Source organism: Ceratotherium simum, chromosome 29 (assembly GCF_057802395.1).
Source record: "Ceratotherium simum simum isolate JZ-2026a chromosome 29, ASM5780239v1, whole genome shotgun sequence".
Lineage (NCBI taxonomy): Eukaryota > Metazoa > Chordata > Mammalia > Perissodactyla > Rhinocerotidae > Ceratotherium > Ceratotherium simum.
In genome coordinates, this window is record NC_141928.1 from 24,254,810 (window position 1) to 24,282,714 (window position 27,905).

Consider the following 27,905-nt stretch of genomic DNA (forward strand, 5'->3'; position numbering starts at 1 on the left):
CATGAACTTAAGCACTACGCCACCGTGCCGCCCCCTTTGTGAACATTTTTTAAATGTACAGTTCAGTGGTATTAAGTACTCAATCCACCTTTTTTTGATGCATTTCAAAGTAAATGCAGCTAGTACACTTCCCCCTGAATATTTCAGCACCAGCATTGTTTTAAGTGCTTTATATATATTCTTCTATCATCAAAATGATCCTAAAAGATAGGTAAAATTATTATCACTGTTTTATGGGATGGAAAACAGGCTTTTTAGGTTCCAAGGTCCCGCTGCTAGTAAGTGGTGGAGTTGGAATTGGATCCCAGGTGCCTTAGAACCCGGTGTGCAGTCATAACCAGCTTTTAGGCCATATTATCTTGGTGAACCATAGTCGGAGTGTTCCTGCTGATGAAAAGATCAAGTGAGTTGCTTTGCTAAATTCTCATCTAGATGTTACTGTAATCCAGCTATCTGACTGCTATTTAACATTGCTATGGGGTACAAAAGAAGCACCAAAGCCTCCCAATGGAATTATAATACCACTGAGAACGAGGGAAGAATGCACGTAAATAGATATGTAAGGACCAAAATATATGGTTATATGATATAGATAATGCTAGAGTAGTACTATCTGTGGTTCCCAAGTCTGTTATTTAGAGGTGTCTAGTTGGTAACACTGTGTTTCTATGCATATCAAATTAGCATTTTTTTATTTTTACGTTTGAATTGATACACATGTCATAAATTTAAGTTAAATGTATAGCTGCTTTCAGTTGTATCTGCCACCACACTTTGCAGGAGCTCCTGAGAAGTAGAATTAACTGTTAGGTTTCTCTTTTCTGTCTTTTCTTTTTTTTTTTTTTTTTAGTAGTAGTGACGCATGCAAGTTGCCAAAAGGTAAGCAGGATAATCTTGGGTTGGGATTTGTTAGAATTTATCCTTTCACAAATATGTAATTGTCACTTTGAGTCAGATGATTGTCATAGAATCATAGTAAAGGGAATGTTTATTGAAGGCTTAGCATGTGTTCTGATCACTTTGTACATATTAACTGCTGAATCCTTAAAACAACCCTGTGAGTTTGGTACTATTATTGCCCCAGTGGTGAAGCTTCCTCATATTACAGAGTTAGGGCTTGAACTCAGATTCTCTGATTCCAAAGTTTATGTTAATTCTGCTCTACCACTGTATTACTCTCTCTGAAAGGGAAAATATACAGTTTATGACAAGGTCAGCATGGATTTTTTTTTTTCCATGTCTTACTAGCCTCCAGAAGGAATCTCCTGTAGGGTGTAAAATGTGGCAATATTTCGATGTTCTTTGAATAGAACATTAGATTTTGGGGTTAGATGCCAAAATAGAGAACAGTTAGCTCTGAATGTTGAAAGCAGTTCTGCAATCTAGTTTGTTAAATTGCTTAAGGTCATAGTCTGTAGTTCTTTCTTTATATTTAGGCTGATATAACTGTTTGGAATGAAATGAAATTCAAGGCAGGGCATGTGGGCTAGTTTTTCTTCTAATATTATCCTCTGCCCGTTCATGGAAAAGTTGACATTGTAGTTATATTTCAGCAGTGGGGAGGGAGATTTCTGACAGAGGGAAGGAAGCATTTGAGACTTTTCACCTGGTCAGCTGTTTAGTGGTTTCATATTCTGGGCTTTATAATTATAAGGCATCCTTAGAATCTGATCTCCATTGGGATAAAGACAACTCGTGAAGGAGTAACGGCCTGTAATCTTGAAGCACGTACTGCTCAGTTTGACCATTTGACATAGCCATGGGAAACTTCAATTGCAGAAGTTGGCCAGGTAATCAGCATGTCACATACCTTCTGAGAGAGTCTCTGCCAGTGTAGGAATCCTAGTGGCTCTTTTAGAGGATGAGACGTGGGAAGCTCTGTGTGTAGCTGTGTAGGTGAAGGTGATTCTGTGGGCAGACTGAAATAGCTCCGGAGAGGTGGTGGCTTTGATGACAGCCAGGCATGCGGCTGAGCTGATCTCTGTAGAAAGGCTAAATCCCGCCTGTATCATTTGAATTTTGGTTACTTAACCAAATAGGAAGGTTAAAATGGAAAATAACGATGATATTTGTAGTTTTTATCAACTTCTATTCTGATTTTTCACTCCACCCCCATTTTGTTTTGTATTATGCTTTCAGTAAAGTGTAATTTAATAAAGGCCAGTGTTTTGAGAATAGTTGGCCCTGGGGCTTTGACCTTGTTCAGAGGTAGATGTTAAAGTGGTAGGCACTGCCAGTGTGCTCACAGAGTCTGATCCAAGTTGCCGGTCCCTGGTTTCAGGCCCAACCACTCTCTACCTTGATGCTTGCCATCTTTTATGGCTTGTTTTTCCCACGCATTTTCCAATTCAATAAGCAAACTTTAAAAAATTGAGTGACTAACTTATTGTCCTGTCCTCACAGCGCTTGTAATTCAGTGTAGAAACAGATTTATATATAAATATAAATAACTGATATGAAGCATGATATGAAAAATGCTTAACAGTTCTTTGGAACATTGAGGAATGAGAATAGCATTCCAGGCTAAGGTAACAATAGCCTGAGCTAAGACATTGAGGTTGGAAAATATCAAGCATTTTCAGAGAAAGTTTGGGTAAGTCTGGTGTGGTGGAATGGGGGTGCTATGGCTACGTTAAGTGCTGGAAAAGGAGATAAAATTTGGAGTTTGAGCCTTGGCCCTTTCTGCCTTTTACGATTTGGGATCTTGGGCAAATTACCTTACCTTTGTAAGTCTCAGTTTCTTTCTCATAAAGTTGGGATAATAAGAAATACTCATAGTGTTGTTAGGATTAATGTATGTGAAAATGGGCTGTATAAACAATTAAGCTCTATGTAAATTATTATTATTATTTTTATTTGGGAAGGCAGTGGGGGATGAAGCTGGGAAGATAGATTGGGACCAGCTTGTGTAGGAATGCCAACACAAGTAGTTTAGACTTTGTTCTGTAGACAGTAGAGAACCATCAAAGGCTTTTAAGAGGGGTGTAACATGAGTAGATCTGTTTTATAAGGATAACAGGTGGCGGTGGTGTAACATTGGTTGCAAGGATCCAGAGACTGAGAGCAGCAAGACTCTTAGGAGGGTATCACAGTGGCTCGGTAAAAGTAATTTAGGGTCTGAATTGGGACAGTGGAAGTGGATTTGGCAACGAGGTAATATAATCTAGAATCCCTAAAACAGGCAGAAATTACTGGCCAAGCAGATGGGGGTTATTCAAGAGAGGGAGGAGTTAGAGATGATTCCAAGAATCTACCTGAGAGATTAGGGGGGCAGAGAGTGTAGCCTCTAGACAGATTTAGGGAGGTGGAAGTGGAGAAAGGAGAGAACAAGTTTGTGTTCAACAAATAGATTATTTGTTGAGTGAATGAGTTGAATTATTGAGGCACCCACATTGAGTTGTTGGGGGAGACTTTTGAATAGTGGCGAAAACCTCTGGCAGTGGTCAGAGCCGGTTTTGAGTCTTGGCTCGGCCACCTTTTAGTTAATGTTCTTGAACAAGGGACCTAACTTCTGGGCCTTGGTTTTCTCATCTGTAAAATGGGATAATAACAAAACCTGTTTTACAGGGTTGTTATAAGAATGAGAAGAGATATATGCGTGTTAAGAACTTGGCATAGTGCTAGGCACGTGGATTGCAGGCGCGCGGGAACTTGGGTTCTGAAGCTTGGGAGAGGGTGGGGGTGGTGGTGGAGTCACGACAATGGATGGATCAGCCAGAGGACAGCCGTCTGGGGGCTATGCGTACTTAGGGATGAGAAGAAGACAAAGACGACCCAGGGAAGGGGATCAGGAGTGCTGAGAGAGGGCAGGGGTTCCCGGGGTTATGACTGTTAACCATTTACGTTCTCAGTTGTAATGTGCTGGTAACATGTGTGCCCGCCCACTAATACTCTTCTTGTAAAAGTGTTGTATAATTCAGATGCTTTCTTCCAATTTTAATGTAAGGTTTTGTATGTTTATGATATATATGTATATGTACATATATGATAAAATCAATGTTGTATTGGTACTGGAGTTTTCTTAGTCTTCAGTGAATAATTACTAGTGTATTTTTTTATTCAATATTAGCATATTACTTCTACATAATAAATTTTATTCATGGACATATTTCTTACTCTTTCTCCAATTTGGTAAACACTATAATTTTTCCTCATAGTGAATTTGCAAAGCAGGGCATCAAATGAGGAGATCTTAGCATAGAAATAAAAAGTGCTTATTTTTTCCTTAAAATGGTAGCTGTGAGTATAAATCTTTTAATTGTTTTTTTTCCTGGTGTTCTAAATAATAGATTCTTTATACAATTGCATATGCACGAGTGGATGAACATACCATTGGTGATCCAGAGGATTTTTGTCAAGACTGGATAAACCATGTATCACATTGATTGTAGAGGTTAGTAGATTTAGTTCCTTAGGTTGTGTGCATTTTTCTGTAGTAGCATTTAAAAATGCCCAGGTTATTAAGTAGCAATTTCCTCCCAAGATCTTCATGGGTTTTTCTCCTTTTCTAGCTATCCTGAGGGAATCAGTGACGTTCATGTTAATTTGTATATGCCTGAAGCTTTTGTTCTCTGTAATGATAAACATAAGTAAAAAAAATAGCAAGAGAGAAAAAAAGATAAAACTTAAAGATGTTACTTAGCATTGTGCTCAAGGATAATACTATGAGTTTTAGTTCACGAGTAGCGTTGTCTGCCACAACCATGAAAAATGATTTTACTTGCTCCAGGAATGTCATCATGGAGTTAATTGTTTTATTTATGAAAAGAGATATTGAAAGAGGCATCATCCTGATAGTAGGATATTCCTAATTCTGCCATTTCAACGTGAACTGTGATGGAAAAGCCGTTTAATTCTACTTCATCCTGAGGCCGAATGAGAGTGTGGTGTCAGTTTCACTCTTAGATGATATTGGATGATCTTTTGATTGCAACTCTGTAAGTTCAGATTGTAATTCTCTGATATCATGAGGCCAATATCCAGTGAGTATCTGGGATTTTGTAGCTTCAATGTAAAGGTGCATTTTTTTGCTATCTTCTAATTTAACTATTGGATCCCCCTTCCCCCAGGGCATTTGACTGTTTTTCAGTTTGTATATTGCTGATGATAGTGTATGATGCCTTAATTCATTTAGGTGGAATTTTGAGGGATGGAATGAATGGAATATTGTGTAAACCAAAGTTCAACCTTAGATAAATTTATTTTTGCTGTTTCACATATCTTCATTCCATCTTAGAGAAATGGAAAATTGGGAGGTTGGCCGAATGGTTTAGAAGAGAAATGAGGACATTGTTTATTCGCTCCTAGATTCTTTCTGTCTTAGAGCTTTCGGGCCTGTGATACATGTGTTAATGTCATTATGATATACTGAAGGCAAGCAGGTCAAAGTACAAATGTTGGCATTTAAATAGTGACTTAAATAAAGAACATTCTAGAGTTTAAACATCTAAATGAGCATTATCTAAGTAATTAGCTACTTTGGGTGGGTCTTAGCTATCATACATTTGACTTGTATGTAGTCTGAACTCTTGCATAGTATATATTACCTCCTCTAAACCGGCTTGCATAAGCTGAACTAATCTTTCTGCTCATCAGTTTACTAACACTGATTTTTGATTGGGTGTCTGCCAGCCGCTGTCTCTGGGTGAAAGGGCCTCCTTGGGAGGTGGGAGTATTTGTGGACCTCAGTGCATCTGGAGTCTGGCACTTACTCATTAAATCTGGGGTGCAGATGAGGGCTGCTCTGTCCTCACTTGGCCCATCCCTACCAAGCAAACCCTATGACTTCTTCCCTCCTTCCCTCTGTGTGTCTGTATGTGTTGGGGGGGTGGTGGGAATAGGGTGTGTGTGTGTGAGCACGGAGAGGTAGCCTTGCTGTGTGCTGTGGTGGGTTGGTAGGGGGATTAAAGTAGCCTGACATCCTATGCAGATGGTTAGGACTTCAGAAGAGGCAGGAGAAGGAAGACTCCCCTTCCCTGCTCAAAGAGTCTAGTCACTAGTGCATCCTGATGCAGGGGTTTCCATATTGGAGTACCTGCCTGGGCCCTGGGAGTACGATTGGTGGGCTAGGGGACAGGAAGATGGCCTATCTGATTGCCTTAGTTCTGGGGGAAGGGGTACCAGCAGGGACTGCGACAGCAGGAACCTCCTGCTCAGGACCTCATTGCCTGCAAAGGTTCTTATCTGTTGCCCCCTGGGGCTGCCCTGGCACATCTGCTGGCTTACTCTTACAGGTTCAGGCACTCAAGGGAGGCTTGACTCTTTGGTGTCTATTCTGAATTCCTGAGGAAGGGGTGAATTGAGTCAGGGACTCATCCTGACACATTGGCTGTGGCCAGGGTACAAAGTCACGTTGTACATAGTTGTCTAATTTGGCTTAGTATCATTTCCACCCGCTTCCTCTGCTTCAACCACGCTGTAATTTAGCATATGAGAAGGAACATTGGGTTTGGAGTAGGACTGCCTGGAGTTCAAATCCTAGCCCTGCCACTGACTATCTTTGTAATCTTGGTGAACATTCTTAATGAGTTCTGGGCTCTGTTTCGTCATCTGTCGGTTGGAGCTAATATTACGAACTTTAATAAATAGTACTTTAGAGGGAGGTACTGTGTTCTAGTGTGTACTTGGAGGGTAAAGACCTCTCTAGGTACAACTTACGATTCTGTGTCTCATTAGCTGGGTGACCTTTGGCAAGTCAGTCAGATCCTGAGCCCCAGTTTTTCATCTATAAGTACAGATAGTAGCTGCTCACCTCACAGCGTTTTTCTGAGGCTCAAAAGGCCGTGTGAAACTGCTTTGTGACTATAATGTTTTTACATATGTGTGAATCAGAAGAAAGGAAATAACATCAAGGAGAATGTTTCCTTGTGAAATTATTCTGCAATAATCTAGTATATTTCCATGGTAACTTGACAGATCTTTCTCAAAATATCCTGTAGCTTTATTAATTGATTTAAGATTCTATGGCCAGTGGTCTAGGTATTTTCAGCTTTCCCTTTCAGTCTCACCTTCCACTTAAGGCCTCTAATCTGATTTATAATTTAAAATTTACTTTCATCTTCTGAAAAAATAATGTTCCTTGTAGAAAATTTAAGCAACCTTAAAAAAATCCGAAACCTGTCACCCTGAAATAACCATTTTCTCTTTTTAATTCACACAAATAATTCATGCTGGTGAAGTAAATTAGTAATGACATAGAGTTAAACAAACAAGTTAAAAAGGAATCTTCTGGAATTCCACCACATGAGGATAATCACTACTTTAAATATAGTCCTTTCTCTGTTCTTTTTGACAGCGTATGCTTTTCTTGTATACTTTCTAAGGAATGTTTTGATGTTCAAGTTGTCATGAAAAGGTGATGCAGCTTAAGGAAAGTGAATTATTGCTTTTTCTTTTTTTACATGTTTTTTCCATAAGTGATGATGTGAGTGAAAAACCAGTAATTGCCTTTTCTATTTCTGTGAGAAAATGGCCCTTCTTCCTTAACTCAGAATTCAAAGTTATATTTGGAGAGATTGGAAGAATGAGTGATTTATGTGGACAATTTTATTTCTCAGGAATAATTACACGTTTTCAGAAATATCAGTGGTTGATGGTGGATTACACTGAAGTCCTTAAACCTTTGCTGGTTATTTCTTCTTTAGAGGGGCAGAAGGAGGGAAGGTCCCTTCTTTCTCTTTAGATAGAGAAACTAAAGGCAGGTGAATAATATGAATTAGAGAATTATTTAATGGAACGTTAATAAATATATTTATTTTTAGTAGATTCTTTTCCTACACGAATGTAACAGTTGACATAAGCTAAACTGGAAATTGTTTTTTGTTTCGGGCTTTAAGAATCTCAGTGTTTTTGATGTTTCCTTTGAGAATAAATTTTTTTTTAAAGACTTTTTTTAGAGCAGTTTTAGGTTTACAACAAAATTGAGAGGAAGACACAGATTTCCTGTATACCCCTACCCCACAGTTGCATAGCCTCCCCCATTATCAGCATCACTCACCAGAATGGTTTTTTACCAAGGATAAACCTACATTGACACATCATAATCACCCGAAGTCCAGAATTTCTATTACGGTTCACTCCTGCTGTTGCATGTTCTGTGGGTTTGGACAAATATATAATGACATATCCATCATTATAATATCATAGGAGTATTTTTGCTGCCCTAAAAATCCTCTGTGCTCCTCCTATTCATCCCCATCGTCTCCTTTCTCCTGGTAACCACGAATGTTTTTACTGCCTCCGTAGTTTTGCCTTTTCCAGAATGTCATAGAGTAGTTGGAATCATACAGTATGTAGCCTTTTCAGATTGACTTCTTTCATTTAGTAAATGCATTTAAGCTTCCTGCATGTCTTTTCATGGCTTGATAACTCATTTCTTGTTAGCACTGAATAATACTTCATAGTCTGTATGTACCAGTTTATTTATCCATTCACCTACTGAAGGACATCTTGGTTGCTTCCAAGTGTTGGCAGTTATGAATAAAGCTGCAATAAACATCCGTGTTCAGGTCTTTGTGTGGACATAAGTTTTCAGCTCCCTTGGGTAAATAACAAGGAGTGCTATTGCTGGGTCATTATGGTAAGGGTATGTTTAGTTTTGTAAGAAACCACCAAACTGCCTTCCAAAGTGGCTGTATCATTTTGTATTCCTGCCAGTAAATGTTCTTATTTTTGTTCTTCCATATTCTTTAAGGTTCCCTTCGAGCTTTAAAATCCTGTGATTTAAATTTCTTTTTTCATCCTTGAAACATGGCTTCTTCTAAAAAATTTGATCAGTATATTATTTTTCTAAAAAAAGAACTGTATTTTTACTGAAGAACATTTGAAAAGTACATGAAAGTACAAAGAAGAAAAATTAGTGATGTATGTTCTTCTCTTGTTTATATAGTTGTATCATAAAACAAAATTATTGTGGTATATATATTCTTTTTAAAATAATGAAATATCTCAAATATGAAGAAAAGTATAGAGAGTAATCTTAGGAACACTTATGTGTGTCCCACTCATCTTTGTCAAATCTTTACATTTTTTGCTGTTAGCTTTTGGTCTTTTATTTTTTGAAGAAATAAACATTACAGATAGAATTCAAGCTCCCTGTTACCTCTTACAAATTTTCCTTTCCTTCCCTTTTTTCTCTCCTCTCCTGTTCCCTTTTTCTTCTCTCTTGTCGCCTTGCCCAGAGATTGTTACTCCTGTGATGTACATATGATGTGCAGTTGCATATATTGCATTTAAAAATGACTTTACCTAAGCAAAACCGCGCTGTACATATCCTTCTGCACCTTGCTTTCTTTGGTCTTAGTTTTTTAGATATTGTCTTGTTGGTCCATGTGACATGTAACTCTTGTTTATTTTCACTGTTGTATGACCCTGCCACCATTTGTTTATCCATTCTCATGTTGACTGACATTTAGATTGTTTCCGTTTTTTTGCTTTTACTGACCCTATGGCTATGAACAGTTTCTTACAGGTGTCCTTGTGTTTGTCTCTCCCTGAGAGTTTTTTTCAGGATAATGATACACAAAGTCTGGTCTGAGGATCAGGGAATTATTTCTTGCAAATAAGGAACTTGCAGCAGAATGTAAATCAACTACCATTGTTAATTTATGTAACGTTTCTTGTCCCAGTAAGACCTTCTCAATGAAGGAAGAAGTGTTCCTCCCTCTTTGCTGCCTGGTGCCAGTTTGCAGCTGAGCTGCTCTGCATGGCACAGCTCTCGGGTATGTTCCTCTGGAGTAGAATTGCCAGGTTGAAGGGTGTGTGCCTCTCCAACTTTGCTAGAGGTGATTCTGCTACTGATTTGTTCTTCAGAGAGTCTATCAGTGTATACCCCACATCAATGAACTTGATTACCTCTTGGTTTGTTTCCAGTCTTTGCCAACCTTTGGTACTGTTAGGTTTGAAAAGTTTTTCTGATGTGAAGGGTGCAAAATTGTATCTCATTGTGTTAATTTTGCATATTCCTGATCAGTGTGATTGAGCCTCTTTTTATGTATTATTTAGTGTATGGGTCTCATCTCTGAGTTACCTGCTTATATTCTTTATCTATTTAAAAAATTTGGATTAATTTGCTTTTTCTTGATTTTCAGGAATTTTTAAAGTATTCATTTAAAAACATTGTGGCTATTTATAGCTTATCTTTTTACTTTTTGGTGTGTTTTATGATATTTTGAAATCTTAACCTGTTAGTCTTTTATGCGTTGTGCCTGAGTTTTAATTTTCCCGTGTCAGTTTTCTTTTAAAAGCTTTAAAATCTTGCTTTTTATACTTATGTCATTAATCTACCTGCAAGGAATTTTTAGGTATTTTTTCTCTGTGGGTAAACAGATTTTTTCCAGTTCTCATTAACTACTCCATTTTTTCTTTCCTTAGTTCTTCTGACTCCATACTCAGTTTTCTTCCTATTTTTGTCTGTTGCCTATCATTCCCTTTTTTGGACTCTCCTTCCTTGATCCTTAAATGCTGTTGTCTTGAGCAGTCGGTCTCAGGCCTTCTGTTACTTTCTTTCACCGTGCAGTTACCATATACATGCATTACCATATACACGCGTTACCATATACACGCGTTACCATATACACGCGTTACCATATACACGCCTGGTAAAGCTGGGCAGCATGCTTGCCTCCTCCTTCACTCTTTATCCCCGTGACCAGCATCTCCGGCGCATGGCAGGATTTCAGTAAATACTTGAATGAGTGCGTGAGTGAATGACTGATCTAGGTTGGGGAGTTAATGCTTCATCGTGAAAGTTAGAGGGTGCTGGGCTTGAAGGAGGAGAGACTTGGTGAGCAGGGAGAAGGAGGAAGGGTGAATTGCAATTTGACACATTCGTTGTTGACTTTTTTCATAGTAGTGAGCTTTCTCTAGTGTATTTTCTGACCTTTGAATTTGTACATTTTCCTTTTGTGATAAATACCACCTAAAAAAGAAAAACCACCCGAATGAGACAAATTCTTATGCCCTTTTGGTGATTCTCTCAAATAGGGCTCCCTGTGTAAGGTGTAGTATATATAGCATCATGCCCTATAGAAAATAGGGTCATTGTAGACAGTCGCATGGTGTAGGCAAGGATTTTTAGACTGAAGGTCAGAAAACCCCATTCTAGTTCTTGCCCTGCTGCTAATTACCTCTCTGACCTTAGGGGAGTCCTTACAAGGACTTGTTATGTGCTTTTTATGTTAAGCAATCTTTCAGACCTCTCCAACTCTAGTAGAAATCTTTCTTTGTCCAAGTTTCAAAATAAAATTTTTTTCCTGACTTGTGCGGTAGCTACATGGGTATTTATAATTCATTAAACTGCACACTTCTGTTTTGTACATTTTTCTATATGTTTTATTTCACAATGAAAAAGATTTTAAAAACTCACAAACGACTAGGTTTTTTCCATCCCTCCATGTGCCAAAAAAATTCCAACTGGATTAAAGACTTGAATGCAGAAAGCAAAATCATAAGAGCTAGAAGAAAACATAGATAAATATACGTGTCCAAGTCTCCATGACCACCCCCAGGTTCAGTGAGTCGCTAGGAGGACTCACAGGACTCAGCATACACTTGTACTACTCACGGCTAGAATTCATTACAGCAAAAGGATACAGAGCAAAATCAGCTAAAGAAAAAGGCACATGGTGCAAAGTCTGGGAGAAACCAGGTGCAAGCTCCCAGGAGTCCTCTCCCGGAGGAGTTGCACAGGATGTGCTTGATTTCTCCAGCAGCAAGTCGTGACAGCATGTGTGGAATGTTGTCTACTGGGGATGCTCACTAGAGACTCAGTGCTGAGGGTTTTGATTTGGTGCTGGTCATGTGGGCACCTTCTGCCTAAGACACACCAAAAGTCCAGAGTCCCAGAAGGAAGGCAGGCGTTCAGCGTAAACCATACTGTTTGTACAAACAGTTTAGGCACAGCGAGCCCCTCTTATCAGTTCTGGGAATGGTGGGAACCCTCCTGAAATCAAGTTTCCAGATGCTAGTCTTGGGAAACAGGCTTTTCTAAGGATAGCAGTCTCAGGCCTGCTATGTCTCTTCTGCACAATGCAATGTTTTTTATAATCTTGGAGTAAAAAAGGCATTTGTAAGCATGACTAGAAACTCAGAAGCCATAAAAGGAAAGAAAAATAAATTTATCTTTAAAAAACTTAGATATGAAAAGAAAGTGCTAGAGAGTCACAAGGCATACTAGGAAAAAGTATTTGCCACATATGGGAGAAAAGGGGGAGATTTTTTTCCAATATATAAAAGCTCTGACAAGTCAGCTCTCAAAAGAATAGTGAGAATAATTTGCTGAAGATATTTCAGATGACCGATAAATATTTGACAAGATACTTTACCTCTGTAATAAAATAGATATAAAGTAAAAAACAGTGTGATTTTTTTTTTCATCTATCATATTCAGCTAAGATTGATTACTTAAAATCTTTGTAAGATTGATTACTCAGTGTGGGAGTGGGTGTAGGGAAATTGGTACTTACATATACCGCTGGTGGTATAAATTAGCACGTATACTGCTGGTGGTATCAAATAGCACAGCCTTTTTGAAGAGAATTTTTCCAAAATCTATTAAACTTGATGACACTCCTTCCCTTTGACTTAGCAGTCCCATTTCTAGGGTTTTAGCTTATAGAAACCCACATGAGCACACAGATGCATATGGATAAGGGTGTTCTTTGGAGTGTTATACGTAGTACTGTAAAACTGGTCATAACACAGAGGGTTAGTTAAATTATACTACTTCTATAGACAAAGTTGCCATGTAGCCATTATGAATAATTAGATCATTTTGTAGTGCAATGGAAAGATATTTAAGATTTTATACATATCCAAAATTTTTTTTAGTGTAATTCATTTGGTATTTAAAACCTGACTTGAATGGATATGAGGATCTTTATAATCTTTCATTATCCCATGTAGTGTGAATGTTCATATGTTTTATTACGGAAATATGAGTGTATTTGATTACAGGTACTGCCCTAGAACCCACTGGGTGGATAGGGTTATTTGAAATACACAGTATATACAGTGTATTTTCATTCTAAAATCTGAAAGATTGAGGCATATATTGCTCCAGGGATTTCAAATAAAGGATTTGTGTTAATTAAAAGGAAAAAAAAGGCAAGCTCTAAAATAGTATGTGTCATATTCCAGTTTTTAGGTTAAAATAATGTTAGTGTATGAATAGGAAAAAATAATAGTTCAGAATATAGTCCCCACATTTAACAGTGATTATCTGAGCGGATGGCAATGTCTTTAATTTTCTCATAAGTGAAATTAATTCGATATGAGTTTGAATAAGATAAATAACATCGAAATTATGAAGGGAATGGAACTTGCTCCTGACTCTGAAGTAATGTTTGTCATATCTCAGATGCTTTTGTAATGACCCAGACCATGTCGGTTCCTACGACTAAAAACTGAGTCTTTGTGAAAGGCTAACTTGAATTTTAGATTTTTTTTGAGTGTTCAGAACTTTTGGTTACATCCCTTCTTATTTTTTTTTTTTTTGTGAGGGAGATCAGCCCTGAGCTAACATCCGTGCTAATCCTCCTCTTTTTGCTGAGGAAGACCGGCTCTGAGCTAACATCTATTGCCAATCCTCCTCCTTTTTTCCTTCCCCAAAGCCCCAGTAGATAGTTGTATGTCATAGGTGCACATCCTTCTAGTTGCTGTATGTGGGACACGGCCTCAGCGTGGCCGGAGAAGCGGTGTGTTGGTGCGCGCCTGGGATCCGAACCTGGGCCGCCAGCAGCGGAGCACGCGCACTTAACCGCTAAGCCACGGGGCCGCCCCTCCCTTCTTATTTCTGAATAGACACTTTTGGGGTGCTAGGCGTAATTTGGATTGTCACTTTCATGAGGCTTTGTTTTCAGGGTTGAAGGTAAGGGCACAGGGTTTAAATTCTTTCCATCCCTCTAAAAACAGGATTCAGGGACCATACTGTTGCTAAATCTTTGCTCTTTATTTTGCTAACTTTGACAGGTGGAAAAATTTAGTCGTTGATTATATTTGCACTTATTTACATTTCTTTTCGTAAAGTTTGAACATGATTGTCTTTTATTTAAAGTGTAGATGTGTTTTCAAAGATGACGTAGCCGTGTGAATTGATCCTCCTTGAAGGGTGTAGACGGCTTTAACTCTTCTCAGGTGTACTCAGCTTGTTTTAGAAGGACCCCCACATCATGTTTGGTGTCCTTTCTTTCAGTCCCACATTCCCATCATAAATAAGTTGATTGCATTTAGAATGTTACATTTTCCTTTCTAGTGAGGGAGAGTGCAAGTCTTAGGCACTATACTGGGGATATATAGGAAGCACCCAAATGATTGTATGAAAAATTAAAAGGACCAGATATCACTTGGTTTTTTAAGTCCTTGGCACAGTTCTCTAGGTCATTTTGTCAAGAAGAATTTAACTTTCTGCCTTCTTCCACAGAACAATTCTCCTATGGTTTCTGTAGCTAAAATCTGTAGGCAATTTCCGTTGCCTAAGATCTAGAAGGCACTAAGGCAGGGCCTCCTTACCCGTAACCTCCATAAATACTGTGGATTGAATTCACTGTTCTAAGAACTTCTTTCACAGCAGCGTTCACCTGTTACCAAATAGGATCATTTGGTCTGATAATCTCCGAGTCAGCCTGCCTGCCTTTCTTCTCTTCCTTCCTTATTCTTTTCTTCCTTTATTATTAATTTTAAAAGCTAAACTCGAGACTTTATTTGGATTTCACTGGTTTTTTTCCATTAATGACCTATTTCTGTTTCAGGATCCAACCCAGGGCACCACACTGCGTTTAGTGCATGTCTCTCCAGCCTCATCTCGTCTGTGACAGTTTCTCAGTCTTTCTTTGTTTTTCATGATCTTGAAAGTCTTGAGCAGTACTAGCCAGGTATCCTGTAGAATGCCTCCCAACTTGGGTTTTTCTATTGTTTTACTCATGATTAAATGGGAGTTGTGGGTTTTTGGAAAGAATACCACAGAGGTGAATGCCCTTCTTGTCACATCGTATCAGGGATCATGATATCCACATGGCATCACTGATAATGTTAACTGTCATCACTTGGTTAAGATAGTATTTATCAGGTTTCTCCACTGTGAAGGTAACATTTTCCTCTTTCCCTCTTCTATTCTCTGGAAGCAAGTCACTAAACCTAGTCTACCCTGGGGGTGGTGAAGGCAGGAATTAAGCTATACCTTCTGTAGAGTGAAGTATCTATGGACATTGGAGTTCTTCTATAAGAAGGACTTATCTCTTTCCCCCGGGTATTTAATCATTCAGTCACTTGTGTCAGTATGGACTCATGTAGATTTATTTTATACTTTGAGTTATAATCCAGTTCTGCATTGTTTATTTTGTTCCTCAAATTGTTCCAGCTTTGGCCATAATGGGGCACTTTCAGGGTGGTTCCTGTTTCCATTTGACGTGTGCTGGGTTGGGCCTCATTTTCTTTCAGGCACTACAAGATACTTCAGGTTCATCTTGTTTTATCCCTGCTCCAGCCCCAGAATCACCCGTTATTTCAAGGAGCCTGGAGAATGGTATTAAAGACCAAGATCCAAGTGCTGGGTGTGCTTGTTGCTACTAGGGTGTCGTGGCCTCTGGGATCCCTCAGGAGATAGATAGATAGATCGATCGATCGATCTATCTATAGTTATGGATCGATCTACTCCAAAATAGTTAGGGAGAATTGCAAGCATGTGCAAAAATACAGATTCTCAGTATCTATCACGCAACTTGAACAATTATCCATTAGTGGCCAAACCGGTTTTTATTTATATGACCCCTCCCCATTCCTCCCCCTTCCACCCCTGATTATTATTATTATTTAATGAGGACCTAAATGAGGCTATGACTTTATTTTTATTTATTTATTTTTATTTTTTAAAATAAAAATTGTATATATTTAAAGTGTACAACATGGTCATTTGATATACATATGCATAGTAAAATGATTACTATAGTCAGGCTACTTAACTTTTCTTCACATAGTTATCATGGTTTGTGTCTGAGGAAAGCATCTGAAATCTCTTCTCTTAGCATATATTCAGTACACCCCTAATTATTTGATGTAAATCTCAGTAACTATATTATTTCACTTGTAGATATTTCAGACTTTATCTCTGAAAAATAAGGACTCCTTTAAATAAAATTGCATTGACGTATAATAGATACAATAGAAAGTATGAAAGTATAGAGCTTGATAGATTTTTATAGATGTATGTAACTGTGTAAACTGTCATCCAGATGGAGATATGACATTTCTAGCCTCCTACAAGGCTCCCTAATCACCACTGATAATTTTTATAAGAACCTTTAAAAAACAAACATAACCACAATACCATTATAGCACGTAAAAAATTAATAATAATTCCTTAAAATCAAATATCCAGTCATTTGCAGTTGGTAGGTTCCCCTCCCCACGACCTCCTCTCCCCCCCTTCCCTGCAATGTATTGGGTGAAGAGACTGAGGCAACTTATTGGTTGCTTGTTCTGTAGTTCATCATAGTGTGGGTTTTGCTGAGAGCATCCCTGTGGTGGTGTCTAACATGTTTTTTCTCACAGTCGCTTTCTTGGTGGAAACCTGTCTCTCACATTCTGCTTAGGTAATCCCAGCGTAGTACTGGGCAGTGATTCTGTCTTTGGAGGAACTTCAGTAAGATGGTTTCACCAAGTATATATTGTCCCTGGTGTCTGATTAAACTTCTCCTGCCTTGCTCTGCTAGCTAGATCTAGAAGATTTCTTCAAAAATTTTGTTTCCTTTCTAGTATCGAAATCCTTTAGAAAAATGGAGTAACTTTGTATGTAGGAGAGAATTTTATTATTCTTGGCTTTGTTTTCCCCTCTTCTAGAGATTAAACGACCAGGACAGTATAATTAGCTGCTAAACCTTTTTAGTTGTTTCATAGCTATGTCAAAATCATCTGCGTACAGGGCTAGCTCTGGTTAAAGTTCTGACTGAAGGATCTGCAGTATAGAAAAAAGATTAAGCTATAAACATAATTAGTCTTGGTTGTGTTTGATTTGCTAAGTTCTCCTTTTTTTTCTGTTTATATTATAGATCAGCTTGAACGGGTCTTTTTACGACTTGGCCATGCTGAAACAGATGAACAATTACAGAGTATTATATCTAAATTTCTTCCTCCTGTTTTGCTCAAGCTATCCAGCACCCAAGAAGGAGTACGCAAAAAGGTAAGCATGTTGGGACAGTTGGAGGAATTAAATGGTGAATTGATGGATATATGGTATGAAGTGAGTTTTCTGTTCCCATTTATTGAAATCTGGGTTCATGATCCTAATTATGGCCTTTCAGAAGGGAAAGTAAGTCTAGTACCAGCTTACATGATTTAAAAGTAGCTTTTGTATGCTTAGCACAGCAACATTTAGCAGCAAATGCACACTTGGCATCAGTGCCCGATGATATAATTGAGATAATTATTCTGACTGTATAGAGGCTCTTGATCTAAAATCCATGCCCTTGATTCCAATATGAAAGTCAGGTGGCAATGGGGCGAAAATGTTCTTTCATCATTGGCTGACTGTGACTATGACCTTAATTAAAAATAAGCGAAATAAATTTTTTTAAAAGCAAGATGTTGTTGTGTAGTTCCTGTTTTAGGATTCTGTGAAGTCCTCTTACCAAAAGTTGGATAACTGTCACATCCAGATTTTCTTTTTTAACCTAAATATTCCTCATGGAACATTTGCCCCTTTCGTTTTTAAAATAGTTCATTAGTCTTCTGGTGTATTTATAAAATACTAGACCTTCGAGTCTTTGAGCTTTCATCAGGTTTCATCTCTCGGGCCATTCTCATTGATTGGCAATGGCTTCCTGTAGGTCTGCCCTAAGAGGGATTCTGAGGGTTGATTTGGGTTCAGGGAAGAAAGAGTATCTTTAAGAATGTCTGTTATGTTTGCAGGAAGGAATAGGACATTCTTGTCATGTATTTGACATGCCTGTTGTTAATACTGCTTTGCTGAGATAAATATGTATTTGATCATGTCACTGTCCTATTTAAAACTCTTCTGTGGCCTTCTGTTACCCTCAGGATAGCAAGATATAAAAGGCCCTTCATGAGCTGGTTTCTGCTTACTTATTTGGCCTCATCAGTCTTGTCATTGATTTGGCAAATATTTACTGAGTGCCTTTTACATGCCAGGTGTTAGAGATACGTTGGTGAAGGAAAGAAACATCTAGTTTGACAGACCGGTATTAAACAATCAGGCAAACAGTATCTAGTTATAAACTGTAATAAATGCTGAGATGGAAAAGGATCCTATGAAAGAGTATGTTTGGGGACTTGATTTAAATTGAGTGTGGGGCGTAAAGAGGGTCTCTGCGGTCTGAAGGAAGTAGCCAGGCAGAGAGGTGGGGAAGACCATTAAAGACAGAGAACGCCCTGTGCAGAGAGGTTCTGAGCTGGAACAGAGTGTGAGGCCTTCAGGGAGCTGGAGAAGGCCACAGTGATGCACCCACTGTGCGAGAGGAGGAGTGTGGGAGATCAGGCATCGGGGAGAGGAAACAGGGATTCCAGTGTGCGGTGATTTGAAAGCTCATGTATAAATAATTTCAGTATGTGAAATTTTGTAATTGATGAAACTAGGAATTAATTTGTACTGATTTTCAGTTATATAATTTTTGGATTCCTAACTATCAGTTTCATAATGCATGTTAGAGTTAAGCAGGATATCCTATAAGGTAGCTGGTCATTTGTGGATAAATTGGATAAAAGAAAAATAAAAGTTTTAGATTTCTACTGATACATCACTAGAGTACATTTCCCTATTTTAAGGAAAATGAGGTTTGTTATGTAGAATTCTACTTTACAGCTAACTTTGTGTATTCAGACTTGTTAGAATAGCTAAAAATTGAAGACTGATCATACCAAGTGTTGACAAGGCTGTGGAGCAATGTAGACTGCTGGTAGAAGTGTAAATGAGTATACTGCTTTGGAACACTGTCTGGAAGTATTGGAAAGCTTATCACATGCATATTCCATGACCAAGCATTTCTAATCCTGAGTGTAAATACAACGGAAACGTATATATATGTGCACCAAAAGGCATATCTAAGAATGTTCAAAGCAGCGTTATTCATAATAGCCCAAACTGGACATAATCTAATGTCTATCAATTGGAAAATGGATAAATTGGGGTATTTTCCCACTAGAAAAATGGAAGTGAACCACTACTATGAGCAACGACAGATGAATCTCAAATATAATAATATAGAATGAAAAACATTCAGACACAAGTTCACCTATGTGTTCCATTTATATAAATTTAAAAATGGTGTTAGAAGTCAGGATAGTGGTGACCTTTGGGGAAGAGGGATTAGTGAGTGGGAGGGGGCATGAGGTGCAGGGCTTTTGTGGTTCTGGTGGTTACAGAGGTCTCTTTACTTTGGGAAAATTTATTGAGCCATACACTCTCAATTATGCACCTTAGCTATATGTTATACTGCAAATAAAAAATTTATAATGAATAAATGAATATAAATTAATGAGTAATAAGGAGAACGGATATGGACAAAATATTATACACCTGAGGCTGATAATTCTGTAGTCTTACTGACAGAGGTTAACCGTTATCTAGTTAGCCAGGGGGAAGGACTGGTTCAGTTGATTTCTTGATTTTTATGGGTTTATAGAGCATTCCAAAAGTGAATACCCAAATTTAGGAAATTAATCAATATTTTAAGGTGATAATATTGCTAGAAGAAAATTAAGTAGTTATCCATTTAAAACTTAAAAAAAAGTTTGTCATGAAAAAGAAAGCATGTCATTGTGGGCATGATTGTCCATCACCATCAGTAATGATTTTCCGTAGAGCCCTTCTAGGAATCAATCTAGATTAGATTGTCAGAAGAGGGCTATTTCCTTTAGCCTGGTTCCTCCTGATTCTTTTCCCTGTCATCCAGCTGTATCACAGGTCTGGACCAGATAGGAAGTTTGGATGAAGTATGCATAGAAATGCAAGTTTCTAGGTCTCTGTAAGGTATCAGGGGTCCCAAGGATGTCTCACACTGACAGATACTTTAGATGAATTGAGCTCAACTATCAGTGTTTGAAAAGGTTAAAAATATGGGCTCTGGAGTCAGAACTTGGCTGTGCCACTTGCTGGCTCTGCATCCTTGGGCAAGTTAACTTCACTTCCCTGAGCCTCTGCCTCTTGATCTGTAAAATGGGAATGACAACACCCGCCCTCTGCATGTTGTGAGAATCAGATGAGATAGGGAATGCAAAGTGCTGTGCACAAATGTGTTCTGCAAAGAAACTGCTTGATAAATGTCAGCCATTTCATGATTATTATTATCATTCATTTGACAGATATTACTTACTTAAAACTCTTTAGTAAAATCAGATGGTCTTTAGAATAAAGTAAACGTTCCTCAGCATTTTACCCGAATCCTTTTGTAACCTGGGTCCTGCTGTTCTCTCTTACCACTCTGGGTTTCAGACAGGTGCAATGTGCCGTGTTCTTTTAGACCTCTCCACCTTCTTATAACTGATGCTCTGCTTGGAAGTTTATCTGGTTGTCAGGACTTAGTGTTCCTGTCACTTCCTCCCCGATCTGGCAGACACTTTCTCTTCTGGAAACCCATAGTATCTTGTACATTTCTCTTTTTGTCTTGTACAAGACATCTTGTACATGTCTCTTTTTGTTATATTCATGGTGTGTCTAAGTCAGTTTGGGCTGCTATAACAGAATACCATAGACTGGGTGAGATAAACAACAAACACCTCACAGTTCTGGAGGCCGGAAGTCCGAGATCAGGGTGCTGCCAGCATGGTCGGATTCTTCGTGTGGGAACTATTCCTGGTTGACAGAGGGCTGCCTTTTTTTTTTTTTTTTTTTTTTTGTGAGGAAGATGGCCTCTGAGCTAACATCTGCCAATCCTCTTCTTTTTTTGCTGAGGAAGACTGGCCCTGGGCTAACATCCATGCCCATCTTCCTCTACTTTATATGGGACGCTGCCACAGCATGGCTTGACAAGAGGTGCGTTGGTGCGCGTCCGGGATCCAAACCGGCGAGCCTCAGGCCGCCAGAGCAGAGCGTGAGCATTTAACTGCTTGCCCCACCTGGCCGGCCCTGAGGGCTGCCTTCTTGCTGTATCCTCACGTGGTGGAGAGAAAGAATTCTAATCCCTTCATCCCCTTCTAAGTACACCAACCCCATCTTGGGGGCTCCATCCCCATGACCTCATACAAACCTAATTACCTCCCCAAACCATCACATGGGGGATTAGGGCTTCAGCATATGAATTTGGGAGAGACACAGACATTCAGTCCATAGCATGGTGTGCTGCAATCATTTGTTCACAGGTCTTCTGGGGGACTGTTCCTCAGTATAGGCCCACCTGGAATCTCAACTTTAGTGGATAGCATTTTGAAACCAGACTGATATTCCATACTCCCTTTCTGGGATGTCAAATTTCTGTCCTTTAAAAGAACAAAGTAGCTACTATTCATCAAAGTAAGTAATTTTTGAGAAATGAATTTGTTTTTAAGATGTGATCAGTAATTTCAGGTTGTATCTCTCTGTATTTTAGGTAATGGAACTGTTGGTTCATCTGAATAAGCGTATAAAAAGCCGCCCCAAAATACAGCTTCCAGTAGAGACACTGTTGGTTCAATACCAGGATCCCGCTGCAGTTTCCTTTGTCACAGTGAGTGTTCTCTTGGAATATTCCTATTAAATTGTTGTCTTCATGAAAATTAAATGTAAAAAATGTTAATGCTGTGTGATGACAGGCGATGTACTTTTCCTGGCCCTGTTGTTCCTAGCATTGAGGCAGAATCTATTGGAACTTATCTAACATCTAGATTCTAAATCTTTGGAGGTACCTTCTGGTCTAGACATCTGGTCTGTGCCAGCTCTGGATGTAATAGCTCCATTACAGGTGTTCCTTTCTTTAAGCAAATAGAAACACTGTGTGCCAGTAAAACTGCCAAATAAAATGTCATTAAAGGAATAACCCTATGAAGCCTGTTATAAAGTTAAGAATCCTTTAGGAAAGCAAATCTTTATCTTATGCATAAATCCAGATATGCATTTATGATTTGCTTAAAATGAGACATTCATGTAAATTATAGTGGTACAAACACAGCACTCAGTTTCTCTTGGTTCATCATCCATTGCTCAGTTATTATAGTGAGGAACCCAAGAGCTGCAATATACTGAGGTGGTTGTAGTAATTGACTAGTGGGGAAATGGCAGCCTGGGATTTAACATGTGGTCTCCTCTTAGCTTGAAAGGATTAATGCGACAAACTGGGATATCTGATGCTAATGTGTAGTGTGTAGGTTTAGATAGATCAAATGATTATTTTTTATTTTCAATGAAAATTTATTGCATATATGAATGCTGTTCCCCCCCCAGCTTTATTGAAGCATAATAGACAAATGAAATGTATATATTTAGTGTGCAACGTGATGATTTGGTATATGTATACATGAGTGCTTTAAATCACGTCATGTTCCCTCACACGAAGCCTATTTTAAAGCAAGCATTTTGAATAAGTGGGGCTGGAATTCTTTCTGAGATACAATTGTTGGTCAAGTTGTAAAACACGTGATAAACATAGGGAGAGAGGATGTGATTTCTTTGTTATAATTCCCTAAGTTATCAACCGTATGTTTTCGTTGAAACCCTAGAGTATTTCCTTCACACTCACTCGCTTTTCTCTCATTGCATTAGAATTTTACTATAATTTATGTCAAGATGGGCTATCCTCGCCTACCAGTGGAGAAACAGTGTGAACTGGCCCCTACACTTCTCACTGCCATGGAAGGGAAGCCGCAGCCCCAGCAGGATAGGTATGCTCTCCTCACTTATCTTATCTCCCACCTGCACGAGTCGGCAGCTGCCTTTCAAAAATAGGTTTGCACGTTTGGTTTCACTTGGGTGACTGGGAAGTCTTGAGCTCCTTCAGCTGACAAATAATTGAATTTCCTGTGTTACCTCAATGTTACTGTTTTGTGAATACTATTGTAAAGTTTCTTGATATCAGCATATTGAAAAGTGTTCACAACTAACATTTTTCTCAATCTGAATGCATTTTTTGGGGGCAATTATTTTGAAAAAGCGAATTTCATGTGATTGCACCAATTAGAGTTATAAAATGCTTTTCATCAGAACATTTCTGTCTTGGAGGCTATAAAGTTCCAGGGCAGTTTTCTTAAGGAACAGATCACTCGTTTACATTAATATGGGAATTGGAGAGTGAAAAGGTTTGGATAATATCCTTAGTTTCTAGGGTTAGCTCAGAGTTCTATATCATAACCCTTTAGGGGTGAAAATCATCAGAAAGAGTGCAGAAGTTGTGGAGGAAAGATGGAATTAAGTAATGTTTTCAGTTCACTCTTTTAGAGCATTTACATTTTTAAAAGAGAGACTGTAATATAAATATATACGAATAAAATTAATAAACTAATATTACAGGCACTGTTTGAAATTGTTTTCATGTGTTTGAAGAATAGCAAAAGGTTTAGTGACAGAAGGAATTACTGAAGCCATGTTACTTAAATTCACACAGTGGAAATTTTCATATTGTATTCCAAATATTGACATGATTGATTTTTTAATTTCTTTAGATTTAGAATAACTTTATTTTAATTAACTGTGGAAAAGAAAAGTTTTTTTGAAAGGACATGTTATAAGTTTAGCTAAGGTTTACTGTAAACTCTCTTGTGGTAACTTCAGATATTAACACTGAGTGCATATTATGTACATTTTTTTCAGGTGTTTTTGGCAGTTAAGCCAGATTGCTTAACTCCTAGTTGTCACTCAATATACTGAGCTTTCAATAAGAAAGAAATCTAGGCCAGTCCCTAGTCCCTTAGGACTTTGTAAATTAGTGGTATTGAAAATGAATGGCCCTTGCTACATTTGCCACTTCTTGTTATGTGATTTTTGTTTCGTCTGTCATTTGCATGTATAAAAACCTGATTTTTTAAGTAGTTGCAATAAATGTAATTGTTTTTTCAGCTTAATGCATCTTTTAATACCAACCCTTTTTCACATGAAATACCCTGTTGAATCATCAAAATCAGCTTCTCCGTTTAATCTTGCTGAGAAACCAAAGACTGTGCAGCTGCTTTTGGACTTCATGCTCGACGTCCTTCTGATGCCTTATGGGTGAGTGAAAACACAGAAGCCAGACAAGGCAGCCTCATTCTTGACTGCTTTGACTGTGTGGAGTTAAGTACTATTTTATTTCATTTATTTATTTATTTTTTATTTTTTTGTGAGGGAGATCAGCCCTGTGCTAACGTCTGCCAATCCTCCTCTCTTTCTGCTGAGGAAGACTGGCCCTGGGCTAACATCCGTGCCCATCTTCCTCCAGTTTTTATGGGACACCACCACAGCACGGCTTGCCAAGCAGTGCTTCGGTGCGCGCCCGGGATCCGAACCGGCGAACCCCGGGCCGCCGCAGCGGAGCGTGCACACTTGACCATTTGCGCCACTGTGCCGGACCCTAGTACTGTTTTAAATGATTCAACTTTCACTTGAAAATGGATGTCTCAGAGGTTTTTGCTGCAGCCCTGACCTCTCCAAGACTCCAGCCCCACTGCTTATGACCTTTAGGTGTAGAGTTGTGTTGTGATTTCAGACTCAACCGGTCCAAGCTAAAATCAGTCTCTCCCCATAAAAATAGTTCCCCTTCTTTAATTACTATCAGTGCTGTGATGATTCTCTTAGCCATGTAGGCGTACAATGATAAATTGCCTCCAGCTTTTCTCTTTCTTGTTGCTACAATATCAGTTCCATAATACCTCCTCCTTCCTTGATGGGTCCTGGAACCATTCCTGCTGCTACCATCTAGTTTTGGCTCCTTTCAAGTCTTGTCTTGACTTTCTCACCGCTGTTCTTCTTCAAAACTCTCTACACTGCCGGAGTTTCCTGATTTTTAAAACACAGATATCAGGTCACACCTTAAAATCCTCAGGCTTTTGTTTTCTAGTCATGACATACACTCATGCATTTCATGCACTCTTATGCGCCCTGGCCTTTCTGTGTTTTAAGAGAGTACAGTTGTCTCTGCTTAGAATGCTTCCCCATCAAAAAAAAGAAAAAAAACAACAAGAAACAACAGCCAAAAAAAACCAATTTGAAAAAGCATCTCAAACTAGCTTAGTAAGATGTCAACTACGTGTCTCCCTGACATAAATTTCTTGCCCTAGGCAGAGGACACTGTTTTCCATGTCTTTGTAACAGTGAACACCCGTCTGTATTGCTGCTTTGTGTTTTGTTTTGTTTTTTAGCTGAGGAAGATTCGCCCTGAGCTAACATCTGTGCCAATCTTCCTCTATTTTGTATGTGAGTCGCCGTCACAGCATGGCTACTGAGACGAGTAGTGTAGATCCGTGCCGGGGAACAAAACCTGGGCTGCCAAAGTGGAGCCCACCAAACTTACCACTAGGCCACTGGGGCCGGCCTGCTACTTTGTGTTTTTATCACATTGGTGACCTGTCCACCTTCGCTAATAGATTGGGAGCTCCTTGAAGTCAAGAGCTGTTTTTTCTAGCTCTGGTCCCTGGCATAGTGCCCAGGTTGTGATCTGCTTCAAGCCTACTTATTTTCTAGGATGTCCTGCTGCCAGAGAGATTTTTTTTAAATGGTTGCTTTCATTATGTTTCTTCCCTGATCAAAAATAGAGTATACACTATAAGCTTGGCATGTGGGGCTCCATGTCATCTGTCCCTCAATCTAGGCACAAGAGAGTTCATGCTGTACAATTTCTCTCCTCTCCTGTTTGCTCTGCTCCTACCTCTCTAGTTGGGTGGCTTTATTTTCTGGACCTTGAAACATTTCCACTACCTCTGTTCACTTCCACTACTTGTGTCGTATCATCTCTTATTTCTCTGGGGTTTCTTTGTCATCGGATAGATAACATGTCGAATGCTGTAACATGTGTTGTGCTGTCATTGTCTGAACTTGCTCCACTGGCAGAGACTCACTCTTACTGGTGTTCCAGTAATCCTGATGTTCCTCTGTCTTGTGCTTAGGATGGTGTTTTGCGCAGTGTTAGCTATTCAGTAATTATTGATTGATTCACCTACTGCTGCCAGTCTTGCTATAACTTAGAAATAAATGAAAACCTCCTTTTGTAGTTGTTAAATCAAGCAGCAGCCAGAATTGGCAGATGACGATGGCTTTGGCAAATAAACTGTGAAATCCAAATTTACCTTAGGCACGTAATGTACCCAACCCAGTGAGTCCCCATATTTTTCTTACCAGTTAGAATTTTCTTTGTTTATATAAAGATTAAAATGATTCCTTAACAGGTTTTTTTTTTAATAGATGAATTTAGGAATTGAATGAATATGGCATATAAGTAATGTGGAATAATTTGCTATGCCATGAAGGCTCTAAGTGTTTTCTTTAATTTTTATTATAACAGGTATTTTATTTTAATATCCAGTCTGATAATTTGTCAGCATAGAATTTTAAAGTTTGAAGGGACTTGAATTAATATTTATATCAAAATTTTCATTTTATAGATAGGGAATACCAGTTTAATTGGATCAAAATGAATTTACCAGAAATCTTATTTTCAATCTATAGAAGGTAAAAATGAAATAGAATGATAAATCAATAAATAAGTAGTTGCAGAGGACTTTGGACATACAATGGGAAAACTTAATTCTTATGACTTTTCCTCTTTGGACCCTTTTGAATTTTTTCATTCTTGGGGTGCTATGTGCTTGTGTGGTAGGTGGTTTGGAGGTTTCAGTGGATTTTCTAATGCACGGAGAATTGAAGGTGAATTGCAACTTGACAGAAATGGGAATGACTGTAAAAATATTCTCTACTTCGGGTTAGAACAATAATTTTTTTACCTCTTACAGTCACCAAACCTTTCTCTGTATTTGTCAACTAAAAACTCAAAATTCAGTGAGTCCATAGTGGCTCTTAGAACAATTGTTTTTAGGTTGAGAGTGAATAAAATATTTATATTCATTGTTGATAACTGTTATAGTTCATTTGTAACCAAGTTGAGCAGATGTACTCTTAGGGTTAATGGTTAATTTGCTGAAGTGGATACCTTTTTTAGATACTTTTAAAATTTTTATGATGAAATTTTAGTTTCAAGTGTTTATTCTTCTGAAGAATTCTGTGGGAGGAAAGTATCTAGTTGACTGTGTTATGTATGCGTGTTTATGTATTTGTTTTAATAGAGGGGTTAAATTTCTATTTCCTTTTCAGATATGTGTTAAATGAATCCCAGAGTCGCCAAAATTCATCTTCAGCACAGGGTTCTTCTTCAAATAGTGGAGGAGGTTCTGGAATACCACAGCCTCCCCCAGGAATGAGCTTTTATGCAGCTAAACGAGTTATTGGTGATAACCCGTGGACACCTGAACAGTTGGAACAGGTATCACACACTTGTTTGTAATGGAACTTAACCCTGTACACTACTAGCCCCTGTGAAGGCCATGAAAGCACATGTAACATAACTGCAATGTATTCAGGCTCTCTAATGAAATATGTTTGAAAGGAGCGATTGATGTAATGTGTTCTCTTCGTCATGTCAGTTATTTGTTCAAGCCCCAGGGAAAGGGAGGGGTGGGAACTGCTCTTCAGTTTTTCTAATATTGCTTAACATATTTCAAGTATAAAATACAGCCCACTTATAAATTGAGAATATTTAACTTCTTTCATTTTAGTTTTTAATTATAGGTTTAATAATCATGTAGCTGCTTTGGTGCAGTTAAAATACAATTTATCTTCCATTATTCAGCTTTTTAGGGCTGTACATTTTCTGTAAAGTGAGGAACTCCTCTACTCACAAGTGACAGTATGGGGGAAAAGCGTGACTCCCTTTTATATTTCTTTCTGGGAATTTAAAAATTGGCATTAAGAATTTTATTCTGGATTTAAACAGGACACAGATGTTCTCTGAGCAGCTTTTATAAAA

The 27,905-nt window shown here is 38.4% G+C and overlaps 1 protein-coding gene across 5 annotated transcripts in view; it reads left to right on the forward strand.

The window, feature by feature from the left end:
- The window catches only part of ECPAS (Ecm29 proteasome adaptor and scaffold), a 94,849-nt gene that overhangs the window by 4,829 nt on the left and 62,115 nt on the right, over positions 1-27,905 (forward strand). For 3 of the 5 annotated variants that reach the window (XM_087419316.1, XM_087419318.1, XM_087419313.1), the window contains exons 2-6: positions 17,043-17,173; positions 21,534-21,650; positions 22,682-22,800; positions 23,972-24,121; positions 27,194-27,362. In XM_087419316.1, coding sequence (XP_087275442.1) covers positions 17,043-17,173; positions 21,534-21,650; positions 22,682-22,800; positions 23,972-24,121; positions 27,194-27,362 — 686 coding nt within the window. Of the gene's footprint in view, positions 1-4,289; positions 4,394-17,042; positions 17,174-21,533; positions 21,651-22,681; positions 22,801-23,971; positions 24,122-27,193; positions 27,363-27,905 lie in introns of all 5 variants that reach the window. The other 2 variants (XM_087419314.1, XM_087419315.1) reach the window with 1 other exon arrangement.